At 29.8% G+C, this 15653-nt stretch overlaps 1 protein-coding gene across 3 annotated transcripts; it reads right to left on the bottom strand.

Moving 5' to 3' along the window:
* Positions 1–7326: 7326 nt before the first annotated feature.
* Positions 7327–11896, bottom strand: LOC123192760 (probable leucine-rich repeat receptor-like protein kinase At1g35710). Of its 3 annotated transcripts, none has more exons than XM_044605406.1 (3): positions 8804–11895; positions 8397–8707; positions 7327–7722 (listed from the first exon to the last, which is right to left on the bottom strand). In XM_044605406.1, the coding sequence occupies exons 1-2, from the start codon at positions 11856–11858 to the stop codon at positions 8421–8423; spliced, it is 3342 nt and encodes a 1113-aa protein (XP_044461341.1). In that variant the 5' UTR covers positions 11859–11895; the 3' UTR covers positions 7327–7722; positions 8397–8420. The 3 variants fall into 3 exon arrangements, 2 of the variants coding, with proteins under 2 accessions (XP_044461341.1, XP_044461342.1); XR_006496934.1 differs by having other exon boundaries at positions 8101–8707; positions 8804–11896; XM_044605407.1 differs by lacking the exon at positions 7327–7722 and adding an exon at positions 7752–8009 and having other exon boundaries at positions 8804–11896.
* Between the last annotated feature and the right edge of the window lie 3757 nt (positions 11897–15653).

The following is a 15653-nucleotide window of genomic DNA, read 5'->3' as shown; positions in this document are numbered from 1 at the left end:
TTAAGCTTAGATTGGAAACCCCTAGTTGCCAGTGGCCAAAGAGATGAAAAAAAAAATCCAGAGATTTAAGAGGAAGTAACTTTTCAAAATTGATTTTGAGATGAAATATTAATTTTCAAAATTTGAGATAAAATTATTTAATTTTTAATATTATTATTAAAATAATGATTTTACTATTATATTTAACAATAATTTTAATAAAAATTTAAGAATGAAATAATGTTTAAATTTCTTAATTATCATAATATACTTTTGAGATTTAGGTAAAATTTAGATGAAAAATAATTCGGTAGGTCTTTTGTTTTTTTATTTAAAAGGCAAACTCCGTTAAATGCCACCAATTTCAATCACGAGAGCTGGTTGCCATCATTGAGTTTATATATATTTCCATAATCAACAAATCATTTTTAAAGCCGCCTCTCTTGACTTGCTTCACAATTATCAAAGCTGCCAGGCCCTACTAAGGCAAGGCACCCCAGAAAATACTTCACAATTATTAAAGTTGCATTCCTTCATGCCCCACGGCGTGGCTCATGGGCTGTTATAATATTTATCGGGGCCCCTGGGTCACGCTAAAATAAATGAAGATTTTTGTGCCGGTCAAGTCTCCTTAACGTGTCTGCTCTTTTACATTTATATAAGAAAATAATGATATTATAGAGATTTATATAACAAACTTAAATTTTAAAAGTGTTTATAATATTTTTTAAAATAATAATATGTTAATTAGATTTTTTTATTATTTTATTTATATTTTAAAATTATATTATATAATATAATATAATACTTAATATATAATATGTAAAATTAGATTTTTTATATAAAATACAATAACTGATTCATCTATCATGGATAACAAAAAATTATGTTTTAATCTTATTTATATTATATATAAATAATATGATTAAAATCCAATTGTGATTCTGATTTATGAACATTATAATTTTATTTTTTTATTTATCCTATAAGAATTAAGAAAATTTACATCCTATAAAATTATTTTGCAGTTCAATTAATTATTTTACTCCATAACGTGGCTTTGTTGGTAGGCCTGACAGAACAATTCACAATCCCAATCTAAACGTTACTTAGGACCAAAGAAAAAACTCTCTTCAAGGTTGAAAACCCCATTGTTTCTAAAAATATGTAATGCATATATCATAATTTGGAAACAGTGATATATATCAGCAACTCATAATGCATACTTTAATGGTTGGAAAAAGTTTCCCTTCTAATTTCCTGCTCACTTAATAAATTTTTCTACATCCTCTTGATGTGGATACTAATGTTTCTTGCCCTCTCTTAGCAATCACAAATGCAGATAGGACAAATGTACTTGACTTGACTTAAAAAGTGTCTTCATCTTCAAATTTAATAATGAAATTTAAAAAGACAGAGATAGACTAATTCAATTTTATTGATTATGTAGTTTTCTAGACGTAAATTTTGTATAACTTACCCCTTGATCACGCAGACAATAAACTTACTGTAACTCTCAAAATATCAGCTAATAGTTAAAAGACTATTTGTTAATTTCTGTATCAGGATTAGTTAATTTGTATACTTGAAAGTAAATAAGTATAATTTTATTGTTAAAATAATGATTATTAGATTTTTTAACTTAAATTTAAGGTAAAAAATTTTATTCATTTATATTATAACCTAAACATATTTAAATCAATTGGAAATTTCAAAAATTAATTGTCATTTAATTCAATCAAGCATGATAAAATGGAGTCAGGGTTTATAATCTAATTGCCATTTAATTCAACCACAAAGTCAAAAGTCCATTCTTATACATCCAAGAATTTTTTATTAAGGTTAATGATAAAACCATTATTTTATTAATAATATTAAAATAATTAAAATTATATTTCATTGCCCTTCATTAATTTGAAAAATTAATAATATCCTTCTAGGTTAAGGTTTGAAAATTTCACTCCCCCCCCCCCCCCCCCCCTCAAAAGGTTTGATATACCAAATTTGGCCACTTCCTTCGACGAACAACAACCTTCTCCTAAAATTTGATCAAAACCTTCCTCTAAACAATGAGTATCATCCTTTAAAAGACGATGTTTTGTCGTCCTTAGGATTGGGATGAAGTTTTTGGTGGCCAAGCTTAAGTTGAAAACTCTTGGTTGTTGGTGGCTAAAGAGATCAAAAAACAAAAATCTAGAGATTTGGGGGGAAGTTATTTTTCAAAGTTGAACTTGGGATGATATGTTAATTTTTAAAACTTGAGATAAAATTATGTATTTTTTAATATTATTATTAAAATAATAATTTTACTCTTATATTTAACGATAATTTTAATAAAAATTTAAGAATGAATAAATGTTTAAATTTTTTAATCAATAAAACTGTGTGTACCTATTTTTGGTACATAATTTATATACACAGATGAAGTATTATCATGTGATTGGATGTTTCTTTATCATATGATGACACATATTTTAAAATCATCTAATTACATAATAACACATCATTGTGTACATGAATTACGTACCAAAAATGGGTACACATAGCATTACTCTTTTTTAATTATCATAATATACTTTTAAGATTTAGTTAAAATTTGGATGAAAAATAATTCGGTAGGTTTTTTTTTTTTTTTTAAATTTAAAAGGCAAACTCCGTTAAATGCAACCAATTTCAATCACGAGAGCTGGTTGCCATCATTGAGTTTATATATGTTCCATAATCAACAAATCCTCATTGAGTTTATATATATTCCAGGCCCTGCTAAGGCAAGGCACCCCACAAAATACTGCACAATTATTAAAGTTGCATTCCTTCATGCCCCACGGCGTGGCTCATGGGCTGTTATAATATTTATCGGGCGCCCTGGGTCACGCTAAAATAAAACAAGATTTATGTGCCGGTCAAGTCTCCTTCACGTGTCTGCTATTAAATTTATCAATAAAATTATGTGTACTCATTTTTAGTACATAATTTATATACACAGATAAAGTGTTATCATGTGATTGGATGTTTATTTATTATACGATGACACATGTTTTAAAATCACCTAATTACATGATGACACATCATTGTGTACATGAATTGTGTATAAAAAATGAGTACATATAACATTGCTCTAAATTTATATAAGAAAATGTTAATGTTATAGAGATTTATATAAAAAATTTAAATTTTTTAGAATGTTTGTAATATTTTTTAAAATAATAATATGTTAATTAAAATTTTTTATTATTTTATTTATATTTTAAAATTATATTATATGATATAATACAATACTTGATATATAATATATAAAATTAGATTTTGTATATACGACATAATAAGTGATTCGACTATCATGAATAACAAAAAATTTATGTTTTAATCGTATTTATATTGTATATAAATAATATAATTAAAATCCAACTGTGATTCTGATTTATGAACATTATAATTTTATTTTTTTATTTATTCTATAAGAATTAAGAAAGTTAACATCCTAAAAAATTATTTTGCAGTTCAATTAATTATTTTACTTGATAAATATAACATCACTTTGTTGATAGGCCTTACACGGCAGTTCACAATCCCAGTCTAGACGTTACTAAGGACTAAAGAAAAATTGAAACGTCTATTCTGAAAGTCTCCCTCACTATTGTTAAGCTCATAAATTTGGATGCTAATGTCGCTTCTCCTCTTTGATTTTTAGCTTGTATAATTGAATCATGGAAAATTGGTAACCATTTATGCATGCATCAATAATTTGCGCAACTAGGATAGTGTCAATGTCTTTCAATTTCTTCTTAATTTATGCAATAATTTCTTCATAAAAATCCAACCGTGAATACTAAATTTCAGACTTCAACTCACATCAATAACGTTTGTTGAATGCAATAATATCTTTGATTTTTTTTTTTGAAATTTTTAGATTATAATATGCATAAATAAATTTGATTCTTGATACATATTATATGTTAAAGAAACTCAAAGAAATTATGCAGTTAAGTGTACTAGTAATTAAAATAAGAACACATAAGTTACTTAGTCATGGGCTACTCTAATTCCACCTGCATGTTGCTGCATATATTTAAGTGTAAAAAGAAATTTCTCTGCTGAGTTATGTGGAGGCCGACGGCCTGCATTGTCTGCTGTCACTGCATATTTCTTTGAAAATCTACATCACAAATTTCACACTTCCTGAATTTAGATAAACTCTTTTAACAATTTGTGTCTTGCTTTTGAGATTCTTAATATCTCTTCTACTCAAAAAAGGTTTCATGTTTATTTATAAGTTGTACTACATAAATTATATAGAAATCGTTCATTCAGTTAATAAAGATTATAAGAACAAACAAGTGAAAAAACTCCCTTCAAGGTTGAAAACCCCGTTATTTCTGAAATTATGTAATGCATATATCATAATTTGGAAACACTGGTATATATAAAAAACTCATAATGCATATATTAGTGCTTGGAAAATGTTTCCCCTCTAATTTCCTGCTCACTTAATAAATTTTTCTACATCCTCTTGATGTGGATACTAATGTTTCTTGCCCTCTCCTAGCAATCACAAATGCACATAGGACAAATGTACTTGACTTAACTAAAAAGTGTCATTGTCCTCAATTTTAATAATGAAATTTAAAAAGACAGAGGTAGACTAATTCAATTTTGTTGCTTATGAAGTTTTCTAGACGTAAATTTTGTGCAACTTGCCCCCTTGATCACACGGACAATAAACTTTCTGCAACTCTAAAAATATCAGCTAATAGTTAAAGACTATTAGTTATTTTTGTATTAGGATTAGTTAATTTGTATATTCAAAAATATGTAGGTGTAATTTTTTTATTAAAATAATTATCATTAGATTTTTTAACGTAAATTTAAGGTAAAAAATTTTATTCATATATATTATAATCTAAAAACATTTAAATCAATTGGACATTTCAAAAATTAATTGTCATGTATTTCAATCAAAGATGATAAAATGGAGTCCAGGGGCTGAAGCATCAAAGAAACCAGTATTTTTCATCAAACGTCATTGATGTGAGTTGACCGTTGACGTTTAGTATTCACAGTCGGACTTTTATGAATACATTATTTTCAGGCCAAAGGACTATTTTCCACCCAAAGTTCTAATGGGTTCTCAAAGTCATAATCGTAGAGTTTTAAAAAATCTAAAATTTCACCTATAGACCAACTGTTAGTAGAAAATATAGGGGTAAAATTGTTATTTTATTAATAATATTAAAAAATATAAAATTTATTATTTCTCCAATAAGTTTAAAAAACTAACAACTTCACCTCTGTCTAAAGTTTTCTAACTTTGAAAAGTCACATTTTTCCCTCCAAACCAAAGGTTTTTTCTTTCACCCCTCTGATCACCATTCTAGTGCCTACGACCTCCCCCCTTCACCCTAAAACGTAGGTCAGTGCACAATGGGACATGACGACTTCTTCTCTCCAGATCTCTTAGTTGAAGACAAATGGATCTAGAGGAGATCTTTTTGTTGGAGACAAAGAGATCGAGAGATCTCTTCATCTTTGATAAAGAGATATCTTCAGATCTCTTTGTTGAGACGAAGAGACCAATCTCTTCATCTCTAACTAAGAGATTTGGAGAGAGGCAGCACCAGAGATGGTGGTTGGAGGGGAGAAGAAGAAAACCCTAAGTTTGGAGAAGAATATGTGATTATAAAACTTTAGGCAGGGGTGAAGTCGTTAGTTTTAAAACTTAGGGGGGGAAAAATAAGTTTTATATTTTTTTAGTATTATTAGTAAAATAACAATTTTACCTCTATCTCTAATAGAAGATTTTAACCTCAGTTGATCAATGAGTGAGACTTTGGGTTTTTCAAACTCCGGAAGTATGACTTCGAGAACCCAACTAAACTTGGGTGGAAAATAGTCCTATGACTTTATTTTCATTTTAATAATGAAATTTAAAAAGACAAAGGTAGACTAATTCAATTTTGTTGCTTATGTAGTTTTCTAGACGTAAATTTCATGCAACTTGCCACTTGATCACGCGGACAATATGCTTTCTTCAACTCTAAAAATATCAGCTGATACTTAAAGACTATTAGTTAATTTCTGAACCAGGATTAGTTAATTAGTATACTTGAGAGTAAATATCATTGTAGGCTTCTATTTATGATTAAAATGGAGTCTAGGGTCTATACAATACATATTGTTGATACAAAACGATACACTTTTTAGATAAAATGATGATATAGTTGAGGTGTATATACGAAATTTTAAATTTTCAAAGGTGTTTATGATATTTTCTAAAATAATGATATATCAATTAGAATTTTTTTATTATTTTATTTTTTAAAAGTTAAATAATAAATACGATACGATACGATACTTGATACATAATACGTAAAATTAAATTTTTAATACATGATACGATACACGATTTGATTACTATAGTTAACAATAGATTTATGTTTTAATGTCTATATCCTTATCAAGCAAAACAATGATAGCTTTAATGTCTGTACAATTTTTAACATTGATTCTTAAGAAAAGCTAAACCCCTTTCAGGAAGAGTAGCAATCCCTTTCCAAGCCCAAAGAAAAACGGATCGCCTAAATGTTATCCGTGATGGTGGCATTATATTTTCTTGTAACTGGCTTTAGAACCGCTGAAGCTTTAGCTTCTATATCAAAATCCTACTCGACTTATTTGTCCTACAACATGGAAATCTGGTAAAACCTTTTTATTGCGTCCTTTTCTGTGAGGAACAAACTCCAGCTAAACCTATGACCCAAAACTGTTGGCTCCAAGAACGTAGGACCTTGAAACTTAGCCCGTGCCTAGGATCATGTGCAACATGATAGACCAAAAAAGGATACAACTGATACAGTAATATCGACCCAAAAATGAAATAAGTGTTTCTTGATTGTGATTAATTACCTGAACATAAATATCAAACATGCCCCCTCCAAGACTTCCATATGTGTTGGCATTTGTGAACTGAATCTCAGTGAAGTCTAGATTGACAACATAATTCCTATTTTCTAAGCAATATAAAAAAATAATTGAAAGAGGAGCTTTGCAGGCATCAATGAATAATTCTGAAATGTTTGATGAGAGCACAGATGTAACATAAAGTTTGTTTTGTTCATTATTATCATCTGTGAAGTCTCCAGTACTACTAAATCCCCAATGATCAATTGAATAATAAGTTGCAACACCACCATTTTCTTTTACAGTATTCCCACCACAATTAATGTAGAAAGAGCGCCAATCTGTGATTCGAAGAAAATGTTGAAGATCAGCTTAACAAGGAGCTCTAAGTTGTTTTTGGTTAAGTAGAAAACATTTATGGATAGAAAACAGAGATTAACTTGTGATCCATGTGTCAATGAATTTATTTATATATAATGGATTTCCTAGACATACTTACAACGATGACATTTTTTATCAGTCTTGCTTGGAAGAACTCCACTTCTAGTTTAAGTCGAGAAAAAACCAGTTAGCATTAATGAGAAAACACTTGAGGTCAAGAGTATATCAAATTACAAGTTGTTCGATAGTAAAGACAACTTCGAAACAAGTTCAGATTGAATTCCCCGGTAACATAACAAATTATAAAGCACATATCAGCACTGGGATCCACCATATTTGATTGTTACACAGAGAAGTAAACAGAGTGGATTATTGAATCACTCCTAATATAGAAATATACTAACTGCATGCTCTAACAAGCACGATGCTCAGGTTGGCTGAGTGAAATTATTGTAGGAAAGATCCCTGCAAGAAAGAAAGAAGCAGCAGTGAAAAATTAATCTATAATGATGAAACAATTGAAAATTACATATAGACTTCCTTTTATAAATTAATCTAGTCATCCTAGGTTTTAAAACTGATACAAGTACACAACTGATTAGTGTATTCACAGAGGTTAACAAATATCAGATCCATGTAATAAAGATGCTAAAGAAGAACTCAAAGATACAAGAGATATGATGCACACATAACTTCCTTTCACTAATATTGACTCTGGCATATTTCCTCTGAGAAAGTTGCCGGTTATAAAGCTGATGAAGACCATTAAAGCAGTTAGTATGCTAAAGCTAGACATTGAAAAATAAAACTGAAAATATAGAAAATTGGCTTCCATTAACTGACATAAATTTCAAATACCCAGGGATTGCAACACTAGGAAGTTCCCCAGTTAGCTTGTTAAAACTGAGGTCCATACTTGGAAACAAAACATTTATCATTGCAGGCATAATAATCCTTCTGCCATAGTTAACTTAGATAATAATTTAAACATGCACATCTTAGTCTTGAAACTTTTATTCTTGATACAACCTCGACTATTACATAAAAATTACAAGGAAAAACTAAACTAATGCATACAACGAACCAAAATGAAAATAACACAAATTATTTTATTCTATTGTAGAAGACATTCTACTTACTAGCAATAAATGATATATCGTGGTTCAAAACATACGAGAAACCACATCCATGGATGGCCTATGTTTTGGATTGGAATCCAAGCAACCAATTGCTAGCTTTACGATTGCCATCAGTTGATCTTGAATAGCCGGCGGAGGAAGTGGAAGGCGTTGGTCCAAAACATTGTTCATCAACATGTTCTCCCAAGTGAAATGAGAGGACAGAGAAGGAATGAGATCGCCTGGATGTTTTCCCTTGATCACTTCTAATGCTAACACTCCAAAACTATATACATCGCATTTCTCAGTAACCTTCATCGTATAAGCCAATTCTGCAAAATGAAAGACAAATCATGAGAACACATGTCGTAATTGTTCTTTATATATGTAATTAATGAATCAGACAATAACAAATGAGTTATATATACCAGGTGCAATATATCCATATGTGCCTGCAAGAGTTGTCCAATTGGATGAGTCTAACTTGAGAAATTTAGCAATTCCAAAGTCTGAAACATGAGCTTCATATTCTAAATCCAACAACACATTTTTGCTTGATATGTCTCGATGCACTATTGGTGGGGAGCAACCGTGGTGCATGTAGGACAAACCATTAGCCACACCTTTTAAAATATTTACTCTCTTACCCCAATCCAATTCTCTTGCTGTAGCTTCTGTACTCAAAAGTGTGGTCAAGCTACCTCTTTCAAGATACTCATACACTAAAAAAGAGTGTTGAGAATGTACACAAAAGCCAAAAAATTTCACGATATTTCGATGGCGTAACTCTACTAATGCCCTTATTTCATTCAGAAAATCTTTTTGGTCATCTATCTCATCAAGATGAAGCGAATGATATCTCTTTACTGCAAAAATAGTGCCTGATAAAAGTTGTGCTCTATAAACACTTCCAAACCCACCACTCCCGATGCAATACTTGGCATCAAAATTCTCTGTTGCACTTGCAATATCTTTAAACATTGTTTTTCCCTCAAAATTTAATATTGAAAGAAAATTTTCCTTGTTAACAATTCTATGTTCGTTTGGTAACTCTTGTTTTTTTCTCCAAAAACAAAAGAACATTATTGTCGCAACAATTAAAAGAGCAAGTGCTCCTAAAGTGGCAAAGGAAATTACCAACCTCTTTTGTGCAAAGTGTTCGCGTGAAGTGAGATTGCTGCAAGGTGTCAATCCACCAGCATTGCCACACAATCCTTTATTCCCTTGTAATGCTTCAAATGGAGCATCCAAAAATGCTTTGTTGTTGGGAATTGGACCTTGTAACTTGTTATTAGATATGTCAATACGTGACAATCCATGCATTTCTTCAAAACAACTTGGGATGAAACCAGACAGGTTGTTATAGGAAAGATTTAAATATTCCAAACTCTCCATATTACAAATCTGAGATGGTATCTCTCCTTTGAGTAAATTATGACTCAAATCTAGTTCAGAGAGGTGAATCAAATTACCCAATTCAAATGGAATTTCGAGACTAAGCTGATTGTTTCTCAAATTCAAGTAGAACAATTTTGGCAGGAACCCCAATTCTCCCGGGATTGACTTGCATAATCTATTTCTAGACAGGTCAAGGTACTCAAGTTCTGTGAGCAATCCAACTTCACGAGGTATACCTCCAGAAAGTTGATTCCTAGTTAAAACAAGCTTGTTAAGAGAAGTCAGTTTTCCAAGTTCCAATGGAATCTCTCCAATTAAATAATTTGAAGAAAAGTCAAGTTTATGTAGTTTGGTCAAATTTTGAATCTTTGACACGATGCTCCCAGTAATATTGTTTCCAGAGACATTTAAAGTACCTAACTGAGAGCATTTTCCCCAAGTAGATGAAATTTCACCATAAAATTTGTTGTGACTAAGATCTATGAAATTTAGATTTGGATAGATGCCAAAATCTTCAGAAATATTTCCAATAAATTGGTTATTTTGGAGGCGGACTCTAATTAAACTAGTACAATTTCTTAGATCTTTGGGGATTCGACCAGACAAATTGTTTTCACTAATGACAAAGTGGGTAAGTGATCCACTTCGACAAATATTACGGGGAAGAGAACCAGTGAAGTGATTATAAAACAACTCCAGTTCAATCAACTTCAAGAAATTTCCGACTTCATAAGGAATGCTTCCAAAAAGGTTGTTGTTGTTAAGATACAAATATTTGATATTGCTCAAATTGCCAATGGAGCGAGGAATAGAGCCACTCAATTGATTTGTGCTCAACGCTAGATTATAAATCAACTTCAAGTTGCCTATCTCTTCAGGAATAACACCAGAAAGGTTGTTGGTGTAGAGGTATAAAGTTTCTAAATTGCTCAAATTGCCAATGGAGCGAGGAATAGAGCCACTCAATTGATTTGTGCTCAACGCTAGATCAGAAATGAACTTCAAGTTGCCTATCTCTTCAAGAATAACACCAGAAAGGTTGTTGGTGTATAGGTATAAAACTTTTAAATTACTCAAATTGCCAATGGAGCGAGGAATAGAGCCACTCAATTGATTTGTGCTCAACTCTAGATCAGAAATGAACTTCAAGTTGCCTATCTCTTCAGGAATAACACCAGAAAGGTTGTTGGTGTATAGGTATAAAACTTTTAAATTGCTCAAATTGCCAATGGAGCGAGGAATAGAGCCACTCAATTGATTTGTGCTCAACTCTAGATCAGAAATTAGCTTCAAGTTGCCTATCTCTTCAGGAATAACACCAGAAAGGTTGTTGGTGTGTAGGTATAAAACTTTTAAATTGCTCAAATTGCCAATGGAGCGAGGAATAGAGCCACTCAATTGATTTGTGCTCAACGCTAGATCAGAAATGAACTTCAAGTTGCCTATCTCTTCAGGAATAACACCAGAAAGGTTGTTGGTGTAGAGGTATAAAACTTTTAATTTGCTCAAATTGCCAATGGAGCGAGGAATAGAGCCACTCAATTGATTTGTGCTCAACTCTAAATCTATTAGGGAGCTCATGTTTCCTATGCCATTAGGAATAGAACCAGACAACTTATTTGAATAGAGATAAAAGACCTCTACATTTGTTAAATGATTGATTTGAGGAGGGATGACACCAAAAAGTTCATTCACGCTTAGATCAAAACGTGCAAGATTAGGAAACAACGAGAAAGATAGTTCATAAAGTGTGCCTTTTAGATTTGTGTTGGTCAAGTTGATACTTGTGATACTTCCAGCACGATCGCAAGAGATTCCAAACCAAGTACATGGACTTGTTTTTGTTTTGTGGTGGATAGAGGTATTTGTGGCATTGACAGAAGAAAGAGTCCAGGATGACAGACGAGAATGGCTGTGGTTTTGAAGGGTGGCTTTCCATTTGAGAAGAGCTAGAGCTTCTTGAGTAGAATTAGAAGCAACATCAGGAGAAGATTGTGAAATAACAACAAACAAGAGCAGGAAAACAAGCGAAAAAACTCTCTTCAAGGTTGAAGACCCCATTGTTTCTGAAATTATGTATTTCATGTATCATAATTTGGAAACACTCGTGTATATATATTAGCAACTCATAATGCATACTTCAATGCTTGGAAAACGTTTTCCCTCTAATTTCCTACTCACTTAATAAATTTTTCTACGTCCTCTTGATGTGGATACTAATGTTTCTTTCTCTCTGCAAGCAATCACAAATGCACATTGGACAAATGTACATGACTAAAAAGTGTCTTTGTCTTCAAATTTAATAATGAAATTTAAAAAAACAGAGCTAGACTAATTTAATTTTGTTGCCTATGTAGTTTTCTGGGCGTAAATTTTGTGCAACTTGCCCCTTGATCCTGCGGACAATAAACTTTCTGCAACTCTAAAAATTTCAGCTAATAGTTAAAGACTATTAGTTAATTTTCGTATCAGGATTAGTTAATTTGTATATTTAAAAATATTTACATATAATTTTATTGTTAAAATAATAATTACTATATTTTTTAACTTAAATTTAAGGTAAAAAATTTTATTCATTTATATTAAAATCAAAAAATATTTAAATCAATTGGAAATTTCAAAAATTAATTGTCATTTATGTCAATGAAAGATGATAAAATGGAGTCAGTGGCTGAAGTATCAAAGAAACCAGTATTTTTCAACAAACGTCATTGATCTGAGTAGACTGTTTAAGTTTAGTAACCACAGTTGGACTTTTATTTTATGAATGCATTGTTTTCATTTCAGCAAACTTTGCTGGGAAATAGACAAAGGTAGACTAATTCAATTTTGTTGCTCATGTGGTTTTCTACCATAAATTTTTTGCAACTTGCCTCTTGATCATGTGAACAATTAATATTCTGCAACTCTAATTGGCAAATTAGTTTATCACATAGTCATAGAGTAGGACATTTATTTAAAGGTTGATAATGTAGTCAATGACCTACTCAAGGTGTTAACAACATAGTTATTAGTATCATACGATACGATTTGATATAGAAGTAAAACAATATATATTATAAGGTGTATTGAATTAATACGATATTATACGATACGATACATATTATCAATACGGATCAATACAATTTTTAAAGAAAAAAATAATGTTATAGAGATTTATATGAGAAATTTTAAATTTTCAACAGTGTTTGTATTAAGAATTAAATTCGCAGATCCATCTAAATATTATTTTATAGTTGTATCTTTATATAATTGTAATTATTCATATTATTTTTATTTTTATTTAAATATTTTATTTTATTATTAAATAGAAAAATGTGATTTGGTTAGTTAAATTATTGATGTGTTTTAAATGTCTTAAATTGTATTTTTAAACTATTTATAAACTAGATAAAATATTATATTTTATGTTTTATTAATAGTAGATTGGGGTAATTTGGTGAATAAATTAAAATGATAAAAACACTTTAAAGGGTGAAAACAATAGATAATTTTATGTCAATTTTGGCCAGATTGTTTCAACTCGAATATTTAAAGGTTAGATTGGGGTTAAAAAATTTTGATACGATTATAATTCAGATCAGGTTAGTATTGAAAGTCTTTAGCATCAAAATTGAATTGATATGATATAAATACGATTCGATAACACGAACTGCTAGGTCTATATCCATCCGCCAAGTCATCAGAACACAAATTTATTTAATTACCACATAAAACTATCAGGTAATAGTTAAAGACCATAAGAATAGTAATCAAAATAAGAAAAATGTATGAAATTTATACACGTTATTTGTTGATGAAACAATACTATGTAGGTATAATTTTATTGATAAAATAATAATCATTAGATTTTTTAACTTAAATTTAGGATAAAATATTTTATTCATATATACTGTAATCTAAAAATATTTAAATCAACTGAAAATTTTAAAAATTAATTATCATTTATTTCAATTAAACATGAAAAAATAGAGTCAGGGGCTGAAGTATCAAAGAAACCAGTATTTTTCAATGAACGTCATTAATGTGAGTTGATAGTTGAAATTTAGTATTCACAGTTGGACTTTTATGAATACATTATTTTCATTTCAGAACCTTGGTGGGAAATAGCCTTTTCGCCTATTTAATAATTAAATTTAAAAAGATATTAGAGGTAGACTAATTCAATTTTGACTTGTGGTTTTCTAACATAAATTTTTTGCAACTTGCCTCTTGATCATGTCAACAATTAATTTTCTGCAGCTCTAATTGGCAAATTAGTTTATCACACCTATTTGTAGAGTTGGACATTTATTTAAAGGTTGATAATGTAGATGACGGCCTACTCAGGGTGTTAACAGCATAGTTATCAATATCCTATGATAATGATATATATCCTATAATACAATACAATACAGGTATAAAATATACGTATCATGAGATATATCGAATTAATACGATACAGTGAATATATCATATGATATACTACATATTATCGATATAAATTGATACATTTTTTAAAAAATGAAGATATAGTTGAGATATATATGAAAAACTTTAAATTTTCAGATGTGTTTGTGATACTTTTCAAAATAATGATATCTCATAAATTTTATTATTATATATACGATACGATACCCAATACATGATACGTAAAATTAGATTTGTTATATATGATTCGACTACCATAGTTAACATGATTCGACGGAGGCTCAAACTCAGACTTTTTCTGTAAAAGTTTTAACACTTCACCAGTTTTGTTGACCTCTGGGGTTTGAGAAATAGTCTTTTTGCCTATTTAATAATGAAATTTAAAAAGATATTAGAGGTAGACTCATTCAATTTTGCTGATTCTGTGGTTTTCTAACATAAATTTTTTGCAACATGCCTCTTGATCATGTGAACAATTAATTTTCTGCAGCTCTAATTGGCAAATTAGTTTATCACATATTTTTAGAGTTGGACATTTATTTAAAGGTTGGTAATGTAGACGACGGCCTACTCAGGGTGTTAATAACATAGTTATCAATATCCTATGATATAATGATATATGATATATATTCTATAATACAATACAATACAGGTGTAAAATATACGTATCATAAGATGTATCGAATTAATACGATACAGTGAATATATCATACGATATACTACATATTATCGATACAAATTGATACACTTTTTAAAAAATGATGATATAGTTGATATGTATATGAAAAACTTTAAATTTTCAAGGGTGTTTGTGATATTTTTCAAAATAATGATGTCTCATAGATTTTATTATTATTTTATTTTATAAAAGTTATATTATACGATACGATACCCAATACATGATACGTAAAATTAGATTTGTTATATATGATTCGACTACCATAGTTAACATGATTCGACAGAGGCTCAAACTCAGACTTTTTCTCTAAAAGTTTTAATACTTCACCAGTTTTGTTGACCTCTGGGGTTTGAGAAATAGTCTTTTCGCCTATTTAATAATGAAATTTAAAAAGATATTAGAGGTAGACTCATTCAATTTTGCTGATTCTGTGGTTTTCTAACATAAATTTTTTGCAACTTGCCTCTTGATCATGTGAACAATTAATTTTCTGCAGCTCTAATTGGCAAATTAGTTTATCACATTGTTGTAGAGTAGGACATTTATTTAAAGGTTGATAATGTAGTCGACGACTTACTCAAGGTGTTAATAACTTAGTTATCAGTATTATACGATATAATATAATATAGGAGTAAAACAGTATGTATTATAAGGTATATCGAATTAATACAATATCATATGATATAATACATATTATCGATACGGATCAATACACTTTTTAGAAAAAATGATGATATTGTAGAGATTTATATGAGAAATTTAAATTGTCAAGAGTGTTTGTAATATTTTTC

Source organism: Mangifera indica, chromosome 12 (genome assembly GCF_011075055.1).
Source record: "Mangifera indica cultivar Alphonso chromosome 12, CATAS_Mindica_2.1, whole genome shotgun sequence".
Classification (NCBI taxonomy): Eukaryota; Viridiplantae; Streptophyta; class Magnoliopsida; order Sapindales; family Anacardiaceae; genus Mangifera; species Mangifera indica.
The sequence above is the reverse complement of the archived record's forward strand: the minus strand, read 5'-3'. Positions and strand labels throughout refer to the sequence as shown.

Excerpts from the sequence above, each read along its gene's own strand:
- LOC123192760 (XM_044605407.1), bottom strand. The coding sequence starts at position 11,858 with ATGAAATACATAATTTCAGAAACAATGGGGTCTTCAACCTTGAAGAGA. Across the intron at positions 8,708-8,803 it reads ATATGGATATATTGCACCTG|AATTGGCTTATACGATGAAG; the intron begins GTATATATAACT and ends TTCATTTTGCAG.